The following is a 26,502-nucleotide window of genomic DNA, read 5'->3' as shown; positions in this document are numbered from 1 at the left end:
CTGCTGGCGGTTCTAAGACTGCAGGGCATTGCGGTGATGCCTTATCTGGATGATATTCTAATCCAGGCGCCATCTTGTCAACAAGCAAGGTCCCATACCGACATTGTGCTATCCTTCCTGAGAATTCACGGGTGGAAGGTAAATCTGGAAAAGAGTTCCTTAATCCCGAAGACAAGGGTGACTTTCTTGGGAACTCTATATATCTATGAGGATTTTTCTGACAGAGATCAGGAAACCAAAGATTCTAGATACCTGTCGAGCCCTTCAGTACACTTCTTGACTTCCAGTGGCTCAGTGCATGTAAGTAATCGGACTGATGGTGGCGGCAATGGACATCATCCCGTTTGCTCGGTTTCACCTCAGGCCTCTGCAGTTAAACATGCTCAGGCATTGGAATGGAGATTGTGCGGACTTGTGTCCTCGAATAACTCTGGAACAGGAAACGAGGGACTCTCTTCTATGGTGGTTGTCTCTGGATCATCTATCCCAGGGAACCTGCTTTCGCAGACCGTCCTGGGTGATTGTGACAACAGACGCCAGCCTTCTAGGGTGGGGAGCTGTCTGGGGTTCCCTAAAGGCTCAGGGAGTATGGACTCAGGAGGAGTCTGTTCTTCCTATAAACATCCTGGAACTGAGAGCGATCTTCAATGCTCTTCTTGCCTGGCCTCAGTTGGCTTCGACTCAGTTTATCAGATTCCAGTGAGACAACATAACGTCAGTGGCTTACATCAATCATCAGGGAGGAATGAGGAGTTCCTTAGCGATGACTGAGGTAGCCAAGATAATCCGGTGGGCGGAGGCCCATTCTTGCCATCTGTCAGTAATCCACATCCCAGGGGTGGACAACTGGGAGGCGGACTTTCTGAGCAGGCAAACCTTTCATCTGGGAGAGTGGGAACTCCATCCGGAAGTGTTCTCCAACCTGATTCTCAAATGGGATCGGCCGGAGTTAGATCTCATGGCATCTCATCAGAATGCCAAGCTTCCGAGATACGGGTCGAGGTCCAGGGATACCCAGGCGAACTGATAGATGCTCTGGCAGTTCCTTCGTCCTTCAGCCTAGCTTACCTGTTTCCCCCGTTTGCACTTCTTCCTCGGGTCATTGCTCGAATCAAGCAGGAGAAGGCATCAGTGATCCTCATTGCCCCTGCTTGGCCTCGCAGGATTTAGTATGCAGACCTGGTGGTCATCCCTGCCACCTTGGAGACTTCCGTTGAGGAAGGACCTTCTCATTCAAGGGCCATCCTTTCACCCAAATCTAGTTTCTCTGAAACTGACTGCTTGGAGATTGAACGCTTAATACTTTCTAAGCGGGGTTTTTCTGATTCGGTCATAGAGACCATGATTCAGGCTCGTAAGCCTGTAACTAGAAAGATTTACCATAATATATGGCGTAAATATCTCTATTGGTGTGAATCCAAGGGCTACTCATGGAGTAGAGTTAGGATTTCCAGAATTTTGTCTTTTCTCCAAAAAGGTTTGGAGAAGGGTTTGTCGACAAGTGCCCTAAAGGGTCAAATCTCTGCATTATCTATTTTGTTACACAAACGTCTGGCAGATGTCCTTGATGTACAATCATTTTGTCAGGCCTTGGTTAGGATCAGGCCTGTGTTCAAACCAGTTAGTTCCTTAGATATTAAGTTGTTATCTTGGAAAGTTTTATTTCATGTTGCTATTTTTTCAGCTCGTAGAGTGTCGGAGCTCTCTGCGTTGCAATACACTTCACCTTACCTTATTTTCCATTCAGATAAGGTAGTTTTGCGGACTAAACTAGGTTTTCTTCCTAAGGTTGTTTCAGACAGGAACATTAATCAGGAAATTGTTGTTTCTTCCTTGTGTCCTAATCCTTCTTCTCAAAAAGAACATCTTCTGCACAATTTGGACGTGGTCCGTGCTTTAAAATTTTGCTTACAAGCGACTAAGGACTTTCGTCAGTCCTCTTCTTTGTTTGTAATTTTCTCTGGAAAACGCAAGGGTCAGAAAGCTACGGCTACCTCTCTTTTTCTTTGGCTGAAGAGTATCATCCGCTTTGCATATGTGACTGCTGGACATCAGCCTCCTGAGAGAGTTACGGCTCATTCCACTAGGGCTGTTGCTTCTTCATGGGCATTCAAAAATGAAGCTTCTGTAGAACAGATTTGCAAGGCTGCAACTTGGTCGCCTCTTCACACTTTTTCTAAATTTTACAAATTTGATACTTTTGCTTCGGCTGAGGCCGCTTTGGGAAAAAGGTTCTTCAAGCAGTGGTGCCTTACGTTTAGGTTCCCTGTCTTGTCCCTCCCGTAGCATCTGTGTCCTCTAGCTTGGGTATTGTATCCCATAAGTAATGAAGATGATCCGTGGACTCATCGTGTCTTTAAAAAGATGAATTTGTTTCTTTTTAGACACGATGAGTCCACGGCCCGCCCTGTTCTTTTAAGACAGGTGGTTATTTTTTGTAAACTTCAGACACCTCTGCACCTTGGCTTTTCCTTTCTCTTCCTAACTGCGGTCGAATGACTTGAGTGGGAGGGAAGGCAGGAGCTATTTAACAGCTCTGCTGTGGTGCTCTTTGCCTCCTCCTGCTGACCAGGAGGTGAATATCCCATTAGTAATTAAGATGATCCGTGGGCTCATCGTGTCTAAAAAGAAACACATTGTGTCTAAAAAGAAACACATGACACTCTGCCCCTTTCTGTGACCTGCAGGGGAGGGATGGGTCATATGTCACTCTGCTCCTTTCTGTGACCTGCAGGGGAGGGATGGGTCACATGTCACTCTGCTCCTTTCTGTGACCTGCAGGGAAAGGATGGGTCACATGACACTCTGCTCCTTCTGTTACTGTGACCTGCAGGGGAGGGATGGGTCACATGACACTCTGCTCCTTCTGTTACTGTGACCTGCAGGGGAGGGATGGGTCACATGACACTCTGCTCCTTTCTGTTACTGTGACCTGCAGGGGAGGGATGGGTCACATGACACTCTGCTCCTTCTGTTACTGTGACTTGCAGGGGAGGGAGGGGTCACATGTCACTCTGCTCCTTTCTGTTACTGTGACCTGCAGGGGAGGGATGGGTCACATGTCACTCTGCTCCTTTCTGTTACTGTGACCTGCAGGGGAGGGATGGGTCACATGACACTCTGCTCCTTTCTGTTACTGTGACCTGCAGGGGAGGGATGGGTCACATGACACTCTGCTCCTTCTGTTACTGTGACCTGCAGGGGAGGGATGGGTCACATGACACTCTGCTCCTTTCTGTTACTGTGACCTGCAGGGGAGGGATGGGTCACATGACACTCTGCTCCTTTCTGTTACTGTGACCTGCAGGGGAGGGAGGGGTCACATGACACTCTGCTCCTTTCTGTTACTGTGACCTGCAGGGGAGGGATGGGTCACATGACACTCTGCTCCTTCTGTTACTGTGACCTGCAGGGGAGGGATGGGTCACATGTCACTCTGCTCCTTCTGTTTCTGTGACCTGCAGGGGAGGGATGGGTCACATGACACTCTGCTCCTTTCTGTTACTGTGACCTGTAGGGGAGGGAGGGGTCACATGTCACTCTGCTCCTTTCTGTTACTGTGACCTGTAGGGGAGGGAGGGGTCACATGTCACACTGCTCCTTTCTGTTACTGTGACCTGCAGGGGAGGGATGGCTCACATGTCACTCTGCTCCTTTTGTTTCTGTGACCTGCAGGGAAGGGATGGGTCACATGTCACTCTGCTCCTTCTGTTACTGTGACCTGCAGGGGAGGGAGGGGTCACATGACACTCTGCTCCTTCTGCTACTGTGACCTGCAGGGTAGGGAGGGGTCACATGTCACTCTGCTCCTTCTGTTACTGTGACCTGCAGGGGAGGGATGGGTCACATGACACTCTGCTCCTTCTGTTACTGTGACCTGCAGGGGAGGGAGGGGTCACATGACACTCTGCTCCTTCTGCTACTGTGACCTGCAGGGTAGGGATGGGTCACATGACACTCTGCTCCTTCTGTTACTGTGACCTGCAGGGGAGAGATGGGTCACATGACACTCTGCTCCTTCTGTTACTGTGAGCTGCAGGGGAGAGATGGGTCACATGTCACTCTGCTCCTTTCTGTGACCTGCAGGGGAAGGATGGGTCACATGACACTCTACTCCTTCTGTTACTGTGACCTGCAGGGGAGGGATGGGTCACATGATACTCTGCTCCTCCTGTTACTGTGACCTGCAGGGGTGGGATGGGTCACATGACACTCTGCTCCTTCTGTTACTGTGACTTGCAGGGGAGGGAGGGGTCACATGACACTGCTCCTTTCTGTTACTGTGACCTGCAGGGGAGGGATGGGTCACATGACACTCTGCTCCTTTCTGTTACTGTGACCTGCAGGGGAGGGATGGGTCACATGACACACTGCTCCTTTCTATGACCTGCAGGGGAGGGATGGGTCACATGTCACTCTGCTCCTTCTGTTACTGTGACCTGCAGGGGAGAGATGGGTCACATGACACTCTGCTCCTTTCTGTTACTGTGACCTGCAGGGGAGGGAGGGGTCATATGTCACTGCTCCTTTCTGTGACCTGCAGGGGAGGGAGGGGTCACATGACACTCTGCTCCTTCTGTTTCTGTGACCTGCAGGGGAGGGATGGGTCACATGACACTCTGCTCCTTCTGTTACTGTGACCTGCAGGGGAGGGATGGGTCACATGTCACTCTGCTCCTTCTGTTTCTGTGACCTGCAGGGGAGGGATGGGTCACATGTCACTCTGCTCCTTTCTGTGACCTGCAGGGGAAGGATGGGTCACATGACACTCTACTCCTTCTGTTACTGTGACCTGCAGGGGAGGGATGGGTCACATGATACTCTGCTCCTCCTGTTACTGTGACCTGCAGGGGAGGGATGGGTCACATGACACTCTGCTCCTTTCTGTTACTGTGACCTGTAGGGGAGGGATGGGTCACATGACACTCTGCTCCTTCTGTTACTGTGACCTGCAGGGGAGGGATGGGTCACATGACACTCTGCTCCTTCTGTTTCTGTGACCTGCAGGGGAGGGATGGGTCACATGACACTCTGCTCCTTCTGTTACTGTGACCTGCAGGGGAGGGATGGGTCACATGTCACTCTGCTCCTTCTGTTTCTGTGACCTGCAGGGGAGGGATGGCTCACATGACACTCTGCTCCTTTCTGTTACTGTGACCTGTAGGGGAGGGAGGGGTCACATGTCACTCTGCTCCTTTCTGTTACTGTGACCTGTAGGGGAGGGAGGGGTCACATGTCACACTGCTCCTTTCTGTTACTGTGACCTGCAGGGGAGGGAGGGGTCACATGACACTCTGCTCCTTCTGTTACTGTGACCTGCAGGGGAGGGAGGGGTCACATGACACTCTGCTCCTTCTGCTACTGTGACCTGCAGGGTAGGGAGGGGTCACATGACACTCTGCTCCTTCTATTACTGTGACCTGCAGGGGAGAGATGGGTCACATGACACTCTGCTCCTTCTGTTACTGTGAGCTGCAGGGGAGAGATGGGTCACATGTCACTCGGCTCCTTTCTGTGACCTGCAGGGGAAGGATGGGTCACATGACACTCTACTCCTTCTGTTACTGTGACCTGCAGGGGAGGGATGGGTCACATGATACTCTGCTCCTCCTGTTACTGTGACCTGCAGGGGTGGGATGGGTCACATGACACTCTGCTCCTTCTGTTACTGTGACCTGCAGGGGAGGGATGGGTCACATGATACTCTGCTCCTCCTGTTACTGTGACCTGCAGGGGTGGGATGGGTCACATGACACTCTGCTTCTTTCTGTGACCTGCAGGGGAGGGATGGGTCACATGACACTGCTCCTTTCTGTTTCTATGACCTGCAGGGGAGAGATGGGTCACATGACACTCTGCTCCTTCTGCTACTGTGACCTGCAGGGGTGGGATGGGTCACATGACACTCTGCTCCTTTCTGTTACTGTGACCTGCAGGGGAGGGATGGGTCACATGACACTCTGCTCCTTTCTGTTACTGTGACCTGCAGGGGAGGGATGGGTCACATGACACTCTGCTCCTTTCTGTTACTGTGACCTGCAGGGGAGGGATGGGTCACATGACACACTGCTCCTTTCTATGACCTGCATTGGAGGGATGGGTCACATGTCACTCTGCTCCTTTCTATCACCTGCATTGGAGGGATGGGTCACATGACACACTGCTCCTTTCTATGACCTGCAGGGGAGGGATGGGTCACATGTCACTCTGCTCCTTTCTGTTTCTATCACCTGCATTGGAGGGATGGGTCACATGACACACTTCTCCTTTCTGTGACCTGCAGGTGAGGGATGGGTCACATGACACACTGCTCCTTTCTGTGACCTGCAGGGGAGGGATGGGTCACATGACATTCTGCTTCTTTCTGTGACCTGCAGGGGAGGGATGGGTCACATGACACTGCTCCTTTCTGTTTCTATGACCTGCAGGGGAGAGATGGGTCACATGACACTCTGCTCCTTCTGCTACTGTGACCTGCAGGGTAGGGAGGGGTCACATGACACTCTGCTCCTTCTATTACTGTGACCTGCAGGGGAGAGATGGGTCACATGACACTCTGCTCCTTCTGTTACTGTGAGCTGCAGGGGAGAGATGGGTCACATGTCACTCTGCTCCTTTCTGTGACCTGCAGGGGAAGGATGGGTCACATGACACTCTACTCCTTCTGTTACTGTGACCTGCAGGGGAGGGATGGGTCACATGATACTCTGCTCCTCCTGTTACTGTGACCTGCAGGGGTGGGATGGGTCACATGACACTCTGCTCCTTCTGTTACTGTGACCTGCAGGGGAGGGATGGGTCACATGATACTCTGCTCCTCCTGTTACTGTGACCTGCAGGGGTGGGATGGGTCACATGACACTCTGCTCCTTTCTGTTACTGTGACCTGCAGGGGAGGGATGGGTCACATGACACTCTGCTCCTTTCTGTTACTGTGACCTGCAGGGGAGGGATGGGTCACATGACACTCTGCTCCTTTCTGTTACTGTGACCTGCAGGGGAGGGATGGGTCACATGACACACTGCTCCTTTCTATGACCTGCATTGGAGGGATGGGTCACATGTCACTCTGCTCCTTTCTATCACCTGCATTGGAGGGATGGATCACATGACACACTGCTCCTTTCTATGACCTGCAGGGGAGGGATGGGTCACATGACACACTGCTCCTTTCTATGACCTGCAGGGGAGGGATGGGTCACATGTCACTCTGCTTCTTTCTGTTTCTATGACCTGCAGGGGAGGGATGGGTCACATGTCACTCTGCTCCTTTCTGTTTCTATCACCTGCATTGGAGGGATGGGTCACATGACACACTTCTCCTTTCTGTGACCTGCAGGTGAGGGATGGGTCACATGACGATCTGCTCCTTTCTGTGACCTGCAGGGGAGGGATGGGTCACATGACACACTGCTCCTTTCTGTTTCTATGACCTGCAGGGGAGAGATGGGTCACATGACACACTGCTCCTTTCTGTGACCTGCAGGGGAGGGATGGGTCACATGACACACGGCTCCTTTCTGTGACCTGCAGGGGAGGGATGGGTCACATGACACACTGCTCCTTTCTATGACCTGCAGGGGAGGGATGGGTCACATGACACACTGCTCCTTTCTGTTACTGTGACCTGTAGGGGAGGGAGGGGTCACATGTCACTCTGCTCCTTTCTGTGACCTGCAGGGGAGGGATGGGTCACATGACACTCTGCTCCTTTCTGTTACTGTGACCTGCAGGGGAGGGAGGGGTCACATGTCACTCTGCTCCTTTCTGTTACTGTGACCTGCAGGGGAGGGATGGGTCACATGACACTCTGCTCCTTTCTGTTACTGTGACCTGCAGGGGAGGGATGGGTCACATGACACTCTGCTCCTTTCTGTTACTGTGACCTGCAGGGGAGGGATGGGTCACATGACACTCTGCTCCTTTCTGTTACTGTGACCTGCAGGGGAGGGATGGGTCACATGACACACTGCTCCTTTCTATGACCTGCAGGGGAGGGATGGGTCACATGTCACTCTGCTTCTTTCTGTTTCTATGACCTGCAGGGGAGGGATGGGTCACATGACACACTGCTCCTTTCTATGACCTGCAGGGGAGGGATGGGTCACATGACACACTGCTCCTTTCTATGACCTGCAGGGGAGGGATGGGTCACATGACACACTGCTCCTTTCTATGACCTGCATTGGAGGGATGGGTCACATGTCACTCTGCTCCTTTCTATCACCTGCATTGGAGGGATGGGTCACATGACACACTGCTCCTTTCTATGACCTGCATTGGAGGGATGGGTCACATGACACACTGCTCCTTTCTATGACCTGCATTGGAGGGATGGGTCACATGTCACTCTGCTCCTTTCTATCACCTGCATTGGAGGGATGGGTCACATGACACACTGCTCCTTTCTATGACCTGCAGGGGAGGGATGGGTCACATGTCACTCTGCTCCTTTCTGTTTCTATCACCTGCATTGGAGGGATGGGTCACATGACACACTTCTCCTTTCTGTGACCTGCAGGTGAGGGATGGGTCACATGACACACTGCTCCTTTCTGTGACCTGCAGGGGAGGGATGGGTCACATGACACTCTGCTTCTTTCTGTGACCTGCAGGGGAGGGATGGGTCACATGACACTGCTCCTTTCTGTTTCTATGACCTGCAGGGGAGAGATGGGTCACATGACACTCTGCTCCTTTCTGTGACCTGCAGGGGAGGGATGGGTCACATGACACACAGCTCCTTTCTGTGACCTGCAGGGGAGGGATGGGTCACATGACACACTGCTCCTTTCTGTGACCTGCAGGGGAGGGATGGGTCACATGACACTGCTCCTTTCTGTTTCTATGACCTGCAGGGGAGGGATGGGTCACATGACACACTGCTCCTTTCTGTGACCTGCAGGGGAGGGATGGGTCACATGACACACTGCTCCTTTCTATGACCTGCAGGGGAGGGATGGGTCACATGACACACTGCTCCTTTCTATGACCTGCAGGGGAGGGATGGGTCACATGACACACTGCACATTCTTTCTGGTTCTCTTTATCAGACAGACTCCATAGCTCTGCCCTGTCTTTGTCACCATGCAGAGGAGAGTTTAATTGTCACAGCACTGTCACTAATTGTTGTATTTTACCTTTGTTCTCAGTATACCTTCCTCTGTGATACACCCGGTTGTGGTCAGACTTGGCCTTCAGTACTCACAAGGCATCATCAGCGGCTCCAACTCTCGGTGCATTGCGTTACTGCACTGCTTCAAACAGGTGTGTTGTCCCTTTATTTCTTCCCAGCTACCTCTCCCTGTATCTTCTCTCCCTTATAGTGACATTTTCCCTCCCCTCCTGGGTTGTTCCCCCATCCTGATTACAAACCTTCCTCCTGCTACACAGACAGCTAACAGTCTTATCCCTTTAACTGTAGGTCATACAAGATTACGCAACACCTCAGCATGAGGAGCTGTCACGAGATCTTGTCAACAAGCTAAAACCCTATATTAGGTACTTCTTCTTCTTCTGTATTACCGTGCATGAGACCGCTTTTGTGTATTGGGGAGTTTAAGGTGTATGTGTCCCTGTGTATAAGGAGGTTATTATATGTTTCTTTCCAATGGCATGGAGAGTCCACGATTCCATTTAATTACTGTTGGGAATTTAGCTCCTGGCCACCAGGACCTGTCCCCAGCAAAGCTTTAAGTAGCCTCCCATTTTCCATAATCCCCCAGTCATTCTTTGCCTTTGTAGATCATGGAGGTGTGCGAAGATGGTGTGTGAAGAAAACAAAGTTTTATCCTTGAATGGGTAGTTTCCCTGCAAGCAAGGATTGGGGTAATGCTGTGTCCATGTAATCCTCTTAAATAAGAGTTGTGGTGGCTGTTAGCTGTTGGAGGTCGGCAGGGTAATCCTTGCTTCTCCTCCAACCCCCATATGGAAAACCAGGTTTGGTTTCTCTGCTTTTCCTTTCTCTTCAGGTCCCTGTCGGAAGTCATCAAACCTGAGATGCTGTTCCTGCCCGGCAGCTGGAGCTCCTAAGGTAAGTGCTTATTTCTTCTAGGTGAAAGGCCCAAGCACATTAGGGATTAATCACCTGATATTGGAGTCCTGGGACCGTATCTTAAATCTCTTCACTTATGGGATTTAGTGTGGACAGTGTATGCAGGGCACTGTTGTGGGAAGATTCTTTTACATAGGAGAGTGGTTTTCCCCTCGCAGGCATGGGGGTTAATAGAACTTCAGCTGTTTATTGCCTTCCTGACAAGGGGGTATTTTATACAGGTTTTTTTCCCTGCAACCCAAGTGTCGGTATGAGAATTATATTCTCTCGAACATGGAGGCTGTTTTCTGCAGCCGTTATAATCTCATCCCAGATTGCGATTACAATGTCTGTATGTCCCACTATCCCTCAGACACAAAGGGTTTATTGTTACCCCCCTTTCTTTTTTAATTACAAGTCTAGTTGAGACTAGTACTGGGAGCGGATTGTGGATTAAGGACCGCTTCTGCCGGTATGCGCCACAAGGGAGTACCTATAGCGGTTTATTAATTTCTTTCTAATGACACGATGAGTCCACAGATCATCTAATTACTAATGGGAATATCACTCCTGCCCAGCAGGAGGGGGCAAGGAGCACCACAGCATAAGCTTTTAAATATCACCTCCCTTCCCTCCCACCCCAGTCATTCTCTTTGCCTACGTTAGAGCAAGGAAGTGGTAAAGTTAGGTGTTAGTAAAAGATTCTTCAATCAAGAGTTTATTATTTTTAAAGTAGTTCAAGATTGTGCTGCTTTGTTCTAGGGTGTAGCCGTAGTCCATATCAGTCTCTACAGTAGAGCAGTGGTGGCTTTAGAGCAACGGGAACTTGTGGGACATAATTCTCACTGCGCCTCCCATATAGTTTATGCTGCCCTAACTCCTAAAGCCTGAGTAATATTACTCAGTCTTTATTTCTTTTCCACAGGTCCAATGTGAGGGAGAGGACCTCTCAAACCTGGTGAGCTGCCTTACTGTCGGGCAGATTTATGAGGTAAGTGCTAACTTAATATTCTGGGGAAGTAAGAAGACTCAGAGAAAATTAAGGCACTTTATTAAGAATGGGACACATAAACTCTTCTATAGATGGAGGGGCCTTAGAGGTGTTTTGAATAACTTTTAGCTTCTTTTTTTGCATAGAAAAATAAAGAGTAAAAAAGTTACGGTTTAAAAATTAAAGTGACAGTAACGATTCTTTTACAAGATATGACGAGTCCACGGATTTCATCCTTATGGGATATCGCCTCAAGTCAGCAGCAGGAGGCAAAGAGCACCACAGCAGAGCTGCATAAATAGCTCCTCCCTTCCCTCCCAACCCAGTCATTCTCTTTGACTGTGTTAGTGATAGGAAGAGGTAAAGTGAGGTGATAGTTTAGATTCTTCAATCAAGAGTTGTTTTTATTTTTAAATGGTGCCAGTGTGTACTATTTTTCTATAAGGCAGCATCTGGAGTGATAGCTTTTTAGGCTGTGGGAACTGGTGGAGTTTTAGCTTCACTGCGCCTCCCTTGCTTGTGCTGCTTTATGTGTATGTCTTAGAGAGTTCTAACTAAGACAATTCTACATTCACAGGACCTCAGGAGGAAGAGTGGACCTCTTGACACTGTGAGATTCTCATGCTGTTCCTCAGCATGGAGGTAAGTGCAGTCTTTTATCTCTGGGGCTCTGCAGCATATCTCAGAATTGACTGTACTCTGCCTTTGTCTGTGAAGGGTTTTGGGCTCGGGTAAGGGCTTCCCCTTCTTGCAGGTGTGGTTTATCATTTTATTGGAAATGGGATACCAACATGTTTATTTTTGCACAACTCATTCTGGCATGCATACTTTAGCCCAGAAGCGTTGGGAGCTGTTTGCGGTTCACTTATTTGGGCGCAACGGGCAATTCCTTTATTCTGTCATCAGAGGCATGTGGAACATGGGGCTAACGCTGGGAGTAGCACCGGAGTCGGGCGGAAGATAAAATACTCTCTATCGGACTCCGGTGTATGGCGGTATTCATTTTGTTTTTTCCCGGGGCATGTTGGAGCCTAGTCTTCGCACGCTTCAGCCGCGCAGTGTGTTTTACTGGGGACCTGGATCGGCAGCATTTCCTGACGGCTCCTGAGACCGCTTGTGGCTAGATTTCAAGCATTCTTAGGCTCACCGTTTTAGCGGATAGTTGGTCTGTGGAGTCAGGTAGGAGCCGCAGCAGAGCCGGGTCGAGGTAACTGTTTTTTTTTTTGGGGTGCAAGTGGATTATGCTTTTGTCTGGATAAAAAACTTATACCGCATCTACATTTTTGTTAATTCATTATTGTTCTGTGAAAACTGTGACACAGTTTATTTTAAAGACACAGTGCACACATTGTGTTTTTGTATCTATGTTTAGCTAATCATCATTGTTACCAGAGACATGACCAAGCTAGCTTTTTATTTCTGTAACGTGGAGGATCTGGAACACACTACATGTGCTATGTGTTTAGATGCCATTGTGGAACCCCCGGTTACGATGTGTCCCTCATGCATTGAGAGGGCCTTACAGTGTAAAGAGCAAATTTTATTTAATAAAGATATGTCTAAGGATTGCTCTCAGAATGACGAGATTCAGGGTATGCCGCATCTTTCTCCCCAAGCGTCACAGCCTTTAACGCCCACTCAAGCGACGCAGTGTTCTTCCACTGCGGCTGCTTAATTTACTCTGCAGGATATGGCTGCAGTCATGTCATCCACTCTTTCAGAAGTTTTATCTAAGCTACCAGTTTTGCAAGGCAAACGCAGCAGGAAAGAGGCCCTGGTGGTCCTTGCGACTTCTGATGCTTTGATGGCAATCTCCGATGTATCCTCCCAGGGATCTGAATTGGGGGGTGGGGAGAATCTTTCTGAGGGGGAATTGTCTGACTCAGGGAGTGCCTTACTCCAGGCAGATTCGGAAGTAATGTCTTTCAGATTTAAACTTGAACACCTCCATCACCTCCCTATCGAGGACAGTTGTGCTTTCAAAGACCCAATGGATAAGAAGTTAGAGGGTCTTCTCAAAAAAAACTATATGTTCACCAGGGGTTTCTATTACAACCGACGGCCTGCATTGTAACAGTCACAACTGCGGCTGCCTTTTGGTTTGACGCTCTAGAAGAGTCTCTTAGAACTGAGACTTCTTTAGAGGAAATACAGGATAGAATTAAGGCCCTTAAGCTGGCTATTTCTTTTATTACAGATGCCGCCTTTCAGATCACCAAGTTGGCGGCTAAGAATTCAGGATTCTCCATCTTAGCTCGGAGAGCTTTATGGTTAAAATCTTGGTCTGCGGCTCAATGTTGTTGATCATTTGGGCTCATGACGTATGGTGGCTGTCGGTTGTGGAATAGCATATTTGGCCAATCAAAACTGAGTGTTGTGAAAAGCTTTTCATAAGGTTCACACAAAGTTTCTTAATTTTTTGATAACGGAGGAGTCGTGAGTGTCGTTTTGCTCTATGTATGCTTTTTTATTAGAAATTATATTGGTCATATTTATGTGGTGCCAGTCTGCCTCTTTCACTTGATGCAACTATGGTTTTACTGAGCGGCTCTAAATGTTATCTTTGACACACGGGTAACCATGGAGAGGTATAAACACCGAATCGTCCAATCCATTTTCGAGGCGGGATCTGTCTACACCAATGAGGGCTCTTGTTGTTCTTTACATGTGTTTGAGTGAGTCGGAAGAAAGTTGGTATTAGTATGATTGTAAACGCATACGGTAATATACATATTTCTATTTGGACATTGGTGATGTAAATAGGGGTTGCATTAGGATGTCAACATGAGGGTTCTCCGGATTATGAGGAATATGCGTTCGTGACAGTTATGCATTGGATGTGATGGATGTGATACAGTATGTTCAATACCGGGGGTATAATGTTGTTTTCACTCTGATGTATAACTATATCGCAGGCTATCAGCATACATTCCGTTTGTTTCGGGATGTTAGGCTGCTGTCTTTTGCAATGTAACCCTCTTGGCCAATCATATGGATGGGTGTGACAGGCCTGGCCCAAAGAGTGCTATAGCCTCTCTTCTCTGTCAATAGAGGGGGCGTGAGCACTGTTTGGACTTACGATCGTGGTATTTGTCACAGCAGGTATTGGATATATATGTGTGGGGCAAGTTGATCTCATATCCTGAGCCCTATCCTTTCCCTAATGTAAGTTGCCAATAATATAGTAGCGCTGTCTGATTGTTGTCATACGGGTTAGCATGGGGGAGTATGCATACTGAAATGGCCAATCCGGATTAGAGGCAGTATTTTTCTACACCAATGAGGGCTTCTGTTGTTTTTACATATGTTTGATGCTGCCGTGTTTATGTTTATCTTTAACACGATCGTGATCTTAGATTGTGCACATGGGGTGATATATATATTCATTATGTTTTTACACAATTTACTGATATATTATTTCTCCAACATAGGTGTGTCCGGTCCACGGCGTCATCCTTACTTGTGGGATATTCTCTTCCCCAACAGGAAATGGCAAAGCTGGTCACATGATCCCTCCTAGGCTCCGCCTACCCCAGTCATTCTCTTTGCCGTTGTACAGGCAACATCTCCACGGAGATGGCTTAGAGTTTTTTAGTGTTTAACTGTAGTTTTTATTATTCAATCAAGAGTTTGTTATTTTGAAATAGTGCTGGTATGTACTATTTACTCAGAAACAGAAAAGAGATGAAGATTTCTGTTTGTATGAGGAAAATGATTTTAGCAACCGTCACTAAAATCCATGGCTGTTCCACACAGGACTGTTGAGAGCAATTAACTTCAGTTGGGGGAACAGTGAGCAGTCTCTTGCTGCTTGAGGTATGACACATTCTAACAAGACGATGTAATGCTGGAAGCTGTCATTTTCCCTCTGGGATCCGGTAAGCCATGTTTATTACGATTGTAAATAAGGGCTTCAAAAAAGGGCTTATTAAGACTGTAGACTTTTTTTGGGCTAAATCGATTGATTATTAACACATATTTAGCCTTGAGGAATCATTTTATCTGGGTATTTTGATATAATAATATCGGCAGGCACTGTTTTAGACACCTTATTCTTTAGGGGCTTTCCCAAAGCATAAGCAGAGCCTCATTTTCGCGCCGGTGTTGCGCACTTGTTTTTGAGAGGCATGGCATGCAGTCGCATGTGAGAGGAGCTCTGATACTTAGAAAAGACTTTCTAAAGGCGTCATTTGGTATCGTATTCCCCTTGGGGCTTGGTTGGGTCTCAGCAAAGCAGATACCAGGGACTGTAAAGGGGTTAAAGTTCAAAACGGCTCCGGTTCCGTTATTTTAAGGGTTAAAGCTTCCAAATTTGGTGTGCAATACTTTTAAGGCTTTAAGACACTGTGGTGAAAATTTGGTAAATTTTGAACAATTCCTTCATGTTTTTTCGCATTTGCAGTAATAAAGTGTGTTCAGTTTAAAATTTAAAGTGACAGTAACGGTTTTATTTTAAAACGTTTTTTGTACTTGTTATCAAGTTTATGCCTGTTTAACATGTCTGAACTACCAGATAGACTGTGTTCTGAATGTGGGGAAGCCAGAATTCCTATTCATTTAAATAAATGTGATTTATGTGACAATGACAATGATGCCCAAGATGATTCCTCAAGTGAGGGGAGTAAGCATGGTACTGCATCATTCCCTCCTTCGTCTACACGAGTCTTGCCCACTCAGGAGGCCCCTAGTACATCTAGCGCGCCAATACTCCTTACTATGCAACAATTAACGGCTGTAATGGATAATTCTGTCAAAAACATTTTAGCCAAAATGAACACTTATCAGCGTAAGCGCGACTGCTCTGTTTTAGATACTGAAGAGCATGACGACGCTGATATTAATATTTCTGAAGGGCCCCTAACTCAGTCTGATGGGGCCAGGGAGGTTTTGTCTGAGGGAGAAATTACTGATTCAGGGAACATTTCTCAACAAGCTGAACCTGATGTGATTGCATTTAAATTTAAGTTGGAACATCTCCGCATTCTGCTTAAGGAGGTATTATCCACTCTGGATGATTGTGACAAGTTGGTCATCCCAGAGAAACTATGTAAAATGGACAAGTTCCTAGAGGTGCCGGGGCTCCCAGAAGCTTTTCCTATACCCAAGCGGGTGGCGGACATTGTTAATAAAGAATGGGAAAGGCCCGGTATTCCTTTCGTCCCTCCCCCCATATTTAAAAAATTGTTTCCTATGGTCGACCCCAGAAAGGACTTATGGCAGACAGTCCCCAAGGTCGAGGGAGCGGTTTCCACTTTAAACAAACGCACCACTATACCCATAGAGGATAGTTGTGCTTTCAAAGATCCTATGGATAAAAAATTAGAAGGTTTGCTTAAAAAGATGTTTGTTCAGCAGGGTTACCTTCTACAACCAATTTCATGCATTGTCCCTGTCGCTACAGCCGCATGTTTCTGGTTCGATGAGCTGATAAAGGCGGTCACAAAGACCGGGTAAAAACGGAGTGATGTGATGAGTAACTTAATCTTCTTTCTGTGTGGCTTTCCTCCGTATTTCAGCCTGTTCTTAGCCAGTTTCTATCCGTCCTCTGCAGCAGGTATCCAGCGTGTGGAAATGGTTCCAGAGGGGTCAAGTTCCGGGTTAAAGTTCAGTTCAGACGCTTTACTATTTGGAAATCTGAACTGAACTTTAACCCGGAACTTGACCCCTCTGGAACCATTTCCACACGCTGGATACCTGCTGCAGAGGACGGATAGAAACTGGCTAAGAACAGGCTGAAATACGGAGGAAAGCCACACAGAAAGAAGATTAAGTTACTCATCACATCACTCCGTTTTTACCCGGTCTTTGTATCGATACACCGGTAAACATTTCCACCCACGGACCACACTGGTAAACAGTATCACCCACGGATCAGCTCCATTTTGGGAATACTGATATTAAGCACTTTATGGTTATTTTATTTGTTTTTGTCATATAGGCTGCCAATAATTCTGTTTGGTTATGCATGCTGCTAATAATTCTGTTTAGTCATATATGCTGCCATTGATTTTGTTTGTTTGTGAGTCTTAGATGGTCATTCTTATTGCAGTTTTTTAGATACATTTTTTATCTGATGCCGGCATCTTTTATAGGAGTTATCTGTTAGAATTTATCTTATATTAATAAATATTGATTTATTTGTACATATATATCCAATTCTTTTTTCTTGGCTAATTTTAATTCGGTTTTTTATAATATTTATACACTATCTCATTAGAGTTTTTTAGATATTTTGGCTCTCAGCTATTCGTAGGCACTGTATTAGACACCTTATTTCTCTGGGGCTTTCCCAAAGCATAAGCAGAGCCTCATTTTCGCGCCGGTGTGGCGCACTTGTTTTTGAGAGGCATGGCATGCAGTCGCATGTGAGAGGAGCTCTGATACTTAGAAAAGACTTTCTGAAGGCGTCATTTGGTATCGTATTCCCCTTTGGGTTTGGTTGGGTCTCAGCAAAGCAGATACCAGGGACTGTAAAGGGGTTAAAGTGTTAAAACGGCTCCGGTTCCGTTATTTTAAGGGTTAAAGCTTCCAAATTTGGTGTGCAATACTTTTAAGGCTTTAAGACACTGTGATGAAAATTTGGTGAATTTTGTACAATTCCTTCATGTTTTTTCGCAATTGCAGTAATAAAGTGTGTTCAGTTTAAAATTTAAAGTGACAGTAACGGTTTTATTTTAAAACGTTTTTTGTACTTTATTATCATGTTTATGCCTGTTTAACATGTCTGAACTACCAGATAGACTGTGTTCTGAATGTGGGGAAGCCAGAATTCCTGTTCATTTAAATAAATGTGATTTATGTGATAATGACAATGATGCCCAAGATGATTCCTCAAGTGAGGGGAGTAAGCATGGTACTGCATCATTCCCTCCTTCGTCTACACGAGTCTTGCCCACTCAGGAGGCCCCTAGTACATCTAGCGCGCCAATACTCCTTACTATGCAACAATTAACGGCTGTAATGGATAATTCTGTCAAAAACATTTTAGCCAAAATGAACCCTTGTCAGCGTAAGCGTGGCTGCTCTGTTTTAGTTACTGAAGAGCATGACGACGCTGATATTAATATCTCTGAAGGGCCCCTAACCCAATCTGAGGGGGCCAGGGAGGTTTTGTCTGAGGGAGAAATTACTGATTCAGGGAACATTTCTCAACAGGCTGAACCTGATGTAATTGCATTTAAATTTAAGTTGGAACATCTCCGCATTCTGCTTAAGGAGGTATTATCCACTCTGGATGATTGTGAAAAGTTGGTCATCCCAGAGAAACTATGTAAAATGGACAAGTTCCTAGAGGTGCCGGAGCTCCCAGAAGCTTTTCCTATACCCAAGCGGGTGGCGGACATTGTTAATAAAGAATGGGAAAGGCCCGGTATTCCTTTCGTCCCTCCCCCCATTTTTAAAAAATTGTTTCCTATGGTCGACCCCAGAAAGGACTTATGGCAGACAGTCCCCAAGGTCGAGGGAGCGGTTTCTACTTTAAACAAACGCACCACTATACCCATAGAGGATAGTTGTGCTTTCAAAGATCCTATGGATAAAAAATTAGAAGGTTTGCTTAAAAAGATGTTTGTTCAGCAGGGTTACCTTCTACAACCAATTTCATGCATTGTCCCTGTCACTACAGCCGCATGTTTCTGGTTTGATGAGCTGATAAAGGCGCTCGATAGTGATTCTCCTCCTTATGAGGAGATTATGGACAGAATCAATGCTCTCAAATTGGCTAATTCTTTCACCCTAGACGCCACTTTGCAATTGGCTAGGTTAGCGGCTAAGAATTCTGGGTTTGCTATTGTGGCGCGCAGAGCGCTTTGGTTGAAATCTTGGTCGGCTGATGCGTCTTCCAAGAACAAGCTACTAAACATTCCTTTCAAGGGGAAAACGCTGTTTGGCCCTGACTTGAAAGAGATTATCTCGGATATCACTGGGGGTAAGGGCCACGCCCTTCCTCAGGATCGGCCTTTCAAGGCGAAAAATAGACCTAATTTTCGTCCCTTTCGTAAAAACGGACCAGCCCAAAGTGCTACGTCCTCTAAGCAAGAGGGTAATACTTCTCAAGCCAAGCCAGCTTGGAGACCAATGCAAGGCTGGAACAAGGGAAAGCAGGCCAAGAAGCCTGCCACTGCTACCAAGACAGCATGAAATATTGGCCCCCGATCCGGGACCGGATCTGGTGGGGGGCAGACTCTCTCTCTCTTCGCTCAGGCTTGGGCAAGAGATGTTCTGGATCCTTGGGCGCTAGAAATAGTCTCCCAGGGTTATCTTCTGGAATTCAAGGGACTTCCCCCAAGGGGGAGGTTCCACAGGTCTCAGTTGTCTTCAGACCACATAAAAAGACAGGCGTTCTTACATTGTGTAGAAGACCTGTTAAAAATGGGAGTGATTCATCCTGTTCCACTAAGAGAACAAGGGATGGGGTTCTACTCCAATCTGTTCATAGTTCCCAAAAAAGAGGGAACGTTCAGACCAATCTTAGATCTCAAGATCTTAAACAAGTTTCTCAAGGTTCCATCTTTCAAGATGGAAACCATTCGAACTATTCTTCCTTCCATCCAGGAGGGTCAATTCATGACCACGGTGGATTTAAAGGATGCGTATCTACATATTCCTATCCACAAGGAACATCATCGGTTCCTAAGGTTTGCATTCCTGGACAAACATTACCAGTTCGTGGCGCTTCCTTTCGGATTAGCCACTGCTCCAAGGATTTTCACAAAGGTACTAGGGTCCCTTCTAGCGGTGCTAAGACCAAGGGGCATTGCAGTAGTACCTTACCTGGACGACATTCTGATTCAAGCGTCGTCCCTTCCTCAAGCAAAGGCTCACACGGACATTGTCCTGGCCTTTCTCAGATCTCACGGCTGGAAAGTGAACGTGGAAAAGAGTTCTCTATCCCCGTCAACAAGGGTTCCCTTCTTGGGAACAATTATAGACTCCTTAGAAATGAGGATCTTTCTAACAGAGGCCAGAAAAACAAAACTTCTAGACTCTTGTCGGATACTTCATTCCGTTCCTCTTCCTTCCATAGCTCAGTGCATGGAAGTGATCGGGTTGATGGTAGCGGCGATGGACATAGTTCCTTTTGCGCGCATTCATCTAAGACCATTACAACTGTGCATGCTCAGTCAGTGGAATGGGGACTATACAGACTTGTCTCCGAAGATACAAGTAAATCAGAGGACCAGAGACTCACTCCGTTGGTGGCTGTCCCTGGACAATCTGTCTCAAGGGATGACGTTCCGCAGACCAGAGTGGGTCATTGTCACGACCGACGCCAGTCTGATGGGCTGGGGCGCGGTCTGGGGATCCCTGAAAGCTCAGGGTCTTTGGTCTCGGGAAGAATCTCTTCTACCGATAAATATTCTGGAACTGAGAGCGATATTCAATGCTCTCAAGGCCTGGCCTCGGCTAGCGAGGACCAAGTTCATACGGTTTCAATCAGACAACATGACATCTGTTGCGTACATCAACCATCAGGGGGGAACAAGGAGTTCCCTAGCGATGGAAGAAGTGACCAAAATCATTCTATGGGCGGAGTCTCACTCCTGCCACCTGTCTGCTATCCACATCCCAGGAGTGGAAAATTGGGAAGCGGATTTTCTGAGTCGTCAGACATTGCATCCGGGGGAGTGGGAACTCCATCCGGAAATCTTTGCCCAAGTCACTCACCTGTGGGGCATTCCAGACATGGATCTGATGGCCTCTCGTCAGAACTTCAAAGTTCCTTGCTACGGGGCCAGATCCAGGGATCCCAAGGCGGCTCTAGTGGATGCACTAGTAGCACCTTGGACCTTCAAACTAGCTTATGTGTTCCCGCCATTTCCTCTCATCCCCAGGCTGGTAGCCAGGATCAATCAGGAGAGGGCGTCGGTGATCTTGATAGCTCCTGCGTGGCCACGCAGGACTTGGTATGCAGATCTGGTGAATATGTCATCGGCTCCACCTTGGAAGCTACCTTTGAGACGAGACCTTCTTGTTCAGGGTCCGTTCGAACATCCGAATCTGGTTTCACTCCAGCTGACTGCTTGGAGATTGAACGCTTGATTTTATCGAAGCGAGGATTCTCAGATTCTGTTATCGATACTCTTGTTCAAGCCAGAAAGCCTGTAACTAGAAAGATTTACCACAAAATTTGGAAAAAATATATCTGTTGGTGTGAATCTAAAGGATTCCCTTGGGACAAGGTTAAGATTCCTAGGATTCTATCCTTCCTTCAAGAAGGATTGGAAAAAGGATTATCTGCAAGTTCCCTGAAGGGACAGATTTCTGCCTTGTCGGTATTACTTCACAAAAAGCTGGCAGCTGTGCCAGATGTTCAAGCCTTTGTTCAGGCTCTGGTTAGAATCAAGCCTGTTTACAAACCTTTGACTCCTCCTTGGAGTCTCAATTTAGTTCTTTCAGTTCTTCAGGGGGTTCCGTTTGAACCCTTACATTCCGTTGATATTAAGTTATTATCTTGGAAAGTTTTGTTTTTAGTTGCGATTTCTTCTGCTAGAAGAGTCTCAGAATTATCTGCTCTGCAGTGTTCTCCTCCTTATCTGGTGTTCCATGCAGATAAGGTGGTTTTACGTACTAAACCTGGTTTTCTTCCAAAAGTTGTTTCTAACAAAAACATTAACCAGGAGATTATCGTACCTTCTCTGTGTCCAAAACCAGTTTCAAAGAAGGAACGTTTGTTGCACAATTTGGATGTTGTTCGCGCTCTAAAATTCTATTTAGATGCTACAAAGGATTTTAGACAAACATCTTCCTTGTTTGTTGTGTATTCAGGTAAAAGGAGAGGTCAAAAAGCAACTTCTACCTCTCTCTCTTTTTGGATTAAAAGCATCATCAGATTGGCTTACGAGACTGCCGGACGGCAGCCTCCCGAAAGAATCACAGCTCATTCCACTAGGGCTGTGGCTTCCACATGGGCCTTCAAGAACGAGGCTTCTGTTGATCAGATATGTAGGGCAGCGACTTGGTCTTCACTGCACACTTTTACCAAATTTTACAAGTTTGATACTTTTGCTTCTTCTGAGGCGATTTTTGGGAGAAAGGTTTTGCAAGCCGTGGTGCCTTCCATTTAGGTGACCTGATTTGCTCCCTCCCTTCATCCGTGTCCTAAAGCTTTGGTATTGGTTCCCACAAGTAAGGATGACGCCGTGGACCGGACACACCTATGTTGGAGAAAACAGAATTTATGTTTACCTGATAAATTTCTTTCTCCAACGGTGTGTCCGGTCCACGGCCCGCCCTGGTTTTTTAATCAGGTCTGATAATTTATTTTCTTTAACTACAGTCACCACGGTACCATATGGTTTCTCCTATGCAAATATTCCTCCTTAACGTCGGTCGAATGACTGGGGTAGGCGGAGCCTAGGAGGGATCATGTGACCAGCTTTGCTGGGCTCTTTGCCATTTCCTGTTGGGGAAGAGAATATCCGACAAGTAAGGATGACGCCGTGGACCGGACACACCGTTGGAGAAAGAAATTTATCAGGTAAACATAAATTCTGTTTTTCGTCCCTTTCGTAGAAACGGACCAGCCCAAAGTGCTACGTCCTCTAAGCAAGAGGGTAATACTTCTCAAGCCAAGCCAGCTTGGAGACCAATGCAAGGCTGGAACAAGGGAAAGCAGGCCAAGAAACCTGCCACTGCTACCAAGACAGCATGAAATGTTGGCCCCCGATCCGGGACCGGATCTGGTGGGGGGCAGACTCTCTCTCTTCGCTCAGGCTTGGGCAAGAGATGTTCTGGATCCTTGGGCGCTAGAAATAGTCTCCTAAGGTTATCTTCTGGAATTCAAGGGACTTCCCCCAAGGGGGAGGTTCCACAGGTCTCAGTTGTCTTCAGACCACATAAAAAGACAGGCATTCTTACATTGTGTAGAAGACCTGTTAAAAATGGGAGTGATTCATCCCGTTCCATTAAGAGAACAAATGGGGTTCTACTCCAATCTGTTTATAGTTCCCAAAAAAGAGGGAACGTTCAGACCAATCTTAGATCTCAAGATCTTAAACAAGTTTCTCAAGGTTCCATCGTTCAAGATGGAAACCATTCGAACTATTCTTCCTTCCATCCAGGAAGGTCAATTCATGACCACGGTGGATTTAAAGGATGCGTATCTACATATTCCTATCCACAAGGAACATCATCGGTTCCTGAGGTTCGCATTCCTGGACAAACATTACCAGTTCGTGGCGCTTCCTTTCGGATTAGCCACTGCTCCAAGGATTTTCACAAAGGTACTAGGGTCCCTTCTAGCTGTGCTAAGACCAAGGGGCATTGCTGTAGTACCTTACTTGGACGACATCCTGATTCAAGCGTCGTCCCTTCCTCAAGCAAAGGCTCACACGGACATTGTCCTGGCCTTTCTCAGATCTCACGGATGGAAAGTGAGCGTGGAAAAGAGTTCTCTATCTCCGTCAACAAGGGTTCCCTTCTTGGGAACAATAATAGACTCCTTAGAAATGAGGATTTTTCTGACAGAGGCCAGAAAAACAAAACTTCTAGACTCTTGTCGGATACTCCATTCCGTTCCTCTTCCTTCCATAGCTCAGTGCATGGAAGTGATCGGGTTGATGGTAGCGGCAATGGACATAGTTCCTTTTGCACGCATTCATCTAAGACCATTACAACTGTGCATGCTCAGTCAGTGGAATGGGGACTATACAGACTTGTCTCCGAAGATACAAGTAAATCAGAGGACCAGAGACTCACTCCGTTGGTGGCTGTCCCTGGACAACCTGTCACGAGGGATGACATTCCGCAGACCAGAGTGGGTCATTGTCACGACCGACGCCAGTCTGATGGGCTGGGGCGCGGTCTGGGGATCCCTGAAAGCTCAGGGTCTTTGGTCTCGGGAAGAATCTCTTCTACCGATAAATATTCTGGAACTGAGAGCGATATTCAATGCTCTCAAGGCTTGGCCTCAGCTAGCGAGGGCCAAGTTCATACGGTTTCAATCAGACAACATGACAACTGTTGCGTACATCAACCATCAGGGGGGAACAAGGAGTTCCCTGGCGATGGAAGAAGTGACCAAAATCATTCTATGGGCGGAGTCTCACTCCTGCCACCTGTCTGCTATCCACATCCCAGGAGTGGAAAATTGGGAAGCGGATTTTCTGAGTCGTCAGACATTGCATCCGGGGGAGTGGGAACTCCATCCGGAAATCTTTGCCCAAGTCACTCAGCTGTGGGGCATTCCAGACATGGATCTGATGGCCTCTCGTCAGAACTTCAAAGTTCCTTGCTACGGGTCCAGATCCAGGGATCCCAAGGCGGCTCTAGTGGATGCACTAGTAGCACCTTGGACCTTCAAACTAGCTTATGTGTTCCCGCCGTTTCCTCTCATCCCCAGGCTGGTAGCCAGGATCAATCAGGAGAGGGCATCGGTGATCTTGATAGCTCCTGCGTGGCCACGCAGGACTTGGTACGCAGATCTGGTGAATATGTCATCGGCTCCTCCTTGGAAGCTACCTTTGAGACGAGACCTTCTTGTTCAGGGTCCGTTCGAACATCCGAATCTGGTTTCACTCCAGCTGACTGCTTGGAGATTGAACGCTTGATCTTATCGAAGCGAGGATTCTCAGATTCTGTTATCGATACTCTTGTTCAGGCCAGAAAGCCTGTAACTAGAAAGATTTACCACAAAATTTGGAAAAAATATATCTGTTGGTGTGAATCTAAAGGATTCCCTTGGGACAAGGTTAAGATTCCTAGGATTCTATCCTTCCTTCAAGAAGGATTGGAAAAAGGATTATCTGCAAGTTCCCTGAAGGGACAGATTTCTGCCTTGTCTGTGTTACTTCACAAAAAGCTGGCCGCTGTGCCAGATGTTCAAGCCTTTGTTCAGGCTCTGGTTAGAATTAAGCCTGTTTACAAACCTTTGACTCCTCCTTGGAGTCTCAATTTAGTTCTTTCAGTTCTTCAGGGGGTTCCGTTTGAACCCTTGCATTCCGTTGATATTAAGTTATTATCTTGGAAAGTTTTGTTTTTAGTTGCAATTTCTTCTGCTAGAAGAGTTTCAGAATTATCTGCTCTGCAGTGTTCTCCTCCTTATCTGGTGTTCCATGCAGATAAGGTGGTTTTACGTACTAAACCTGGTTTTCTTCCAAAAGTTGTTTCTAACAAAAACATTAACCAGGAGATTATTGTACCTTCTCTGTGTCCGAAACCAGTTTCAAAGAAGGAACGTTTGTTGCACAATTTGGATGTTGTTCGCGCTCTAAAATTCTATTTAGATGCTACAAAGGATTTTAGACAAACATCTTCCTTGTTTGTTGTTTATTCTGGTAAAAGGAGAGGTCAAAAAGCAACTTCTACCTCTCTCTCTTTTTGGATTAAAAGCATCATCAGATTGGCTTACGAGACTGCCGGACGGCAGCCTCCCGAAAGAATCACGGCTCATTCCACTAGGGCTGTGGCTTCCACATGGGCCTTCAAGAACGAGGCTTCTGTTGATCAGATATGTAGGGCAGCGACTTGGTCTTCACTGCACACTTTTACCAAATTTTACAAGTTTGATACTTTTGCTTCTTCTGAGGCTATTTTTGGGAGAAAGGTTTTGCAAGCCGTGGTGCCTTCCATTTAGGTGACCTGATTTGCTCCCTCCCTTCATCCGTGTCCTAAAGCTTTGGTATTGGTTCCCACAAGTAAGGATGACGCCGTGGACCGGACACACCTATGTTGGAGAAAACAGAATTTATGTTTACCTGATAAATTACTTTCTCCAACGGTGTGTCCGGTCCACGGCCCGCCCTGGTTTTTTTAATCAGGTCTGATAATTTATTTTCTTTAACTACAGTCACCACGGTACCATATGGTTTCTCCTATGCAAATATTCCTCCTTAACGTCGGTCGAATGACTGGGGTAGGCGGAGCCTAGGAGGGATCATGTGACCAGCTTTGCTGGGCTCTTTGCCATTTCCTGTTGGGGAAGAGAATATCCCACAAGTAAGGATGACGCCGTGGACCGGACACACCGTTGGAGAAAGTAATTTATCAGGTAAACATAAATTCTGTTTTTTATGTTTGCATTTCATTTTTTACACATTTTAAAATCACTATAGGATAATTGCACATGTCTGTGAATTTTTGCACATGGCTCACTTTGATTGGTAGCCTACTAGGGGAGTGTCTTGTAGGCCTATAAAAGTTTAATTTGTACACTTGATGTTTGTCAGAGGAAGGGACGCTGTTGGTCCCGAAAAATCACACAATAAAGTTTGGATTTGTCACTGATGTCTACAGTCCAGCGAGTGCTTTATTCTTTGAAAATTTGCATTCCTTCATAGCACCCTGGTAAGTTGGAGTTTGTTGGTGAGAGTGCATATACTATATACCTTTGTTCTATATATATATATATATATATATATATGTGTGTGTGTATATATATATATATATATATATATATATATATATATATATACATATTTTTCGCTCCATAAGACGCACCTGACCATAAGACGCACCTACTTTTTAGAGGAGGAAAACA

General features: G+C 46.8%; 1 protein-coding gene across 2 annotated transcripts in view; it reads left to right on the top strand.

Annotated features, from left to right (window-relative positions):
- Nucleotides 1-26,502, top strand: part of EIF2B4 (eukaryotic translation initiation factor 2B subunit delta) — a gene marked incomplete at its 5' end in the record, with an annotated part of 164,327 nt that overhangs the window by 99,122 nt on the left and 38,703 nt on the right. For both annotated transcript variants that reach the window (XM_053709460.1, XM_053709459.1), the window contains 2 exon segments: nt 9,153-9,267; nt 9,425-9,501. In XM_053709460.1, coding sequence (XP_053565435.1) covers nt 9,153-9,267; nt 9,425-9,501 — 192 coding nt within the window.

Source organism: Bombina bombina, chromosome 4 (assembly GCF_027579735.1).
Source record: "Bombina bombina isolate aBomBom1 chromosome 4, aBomBom1.pri, whole genome shotgun sequence".
NCBI classification, from domain to species: domain Eukaryota; kingdom Metazoa; phylum Chordata; class Amphibia; order Anura; family Bombinatoridae; genus Bombina; species Bombina bombina.
This window is presented reverse-complemented; position numbering and strand designations above follow the sequence as displayed.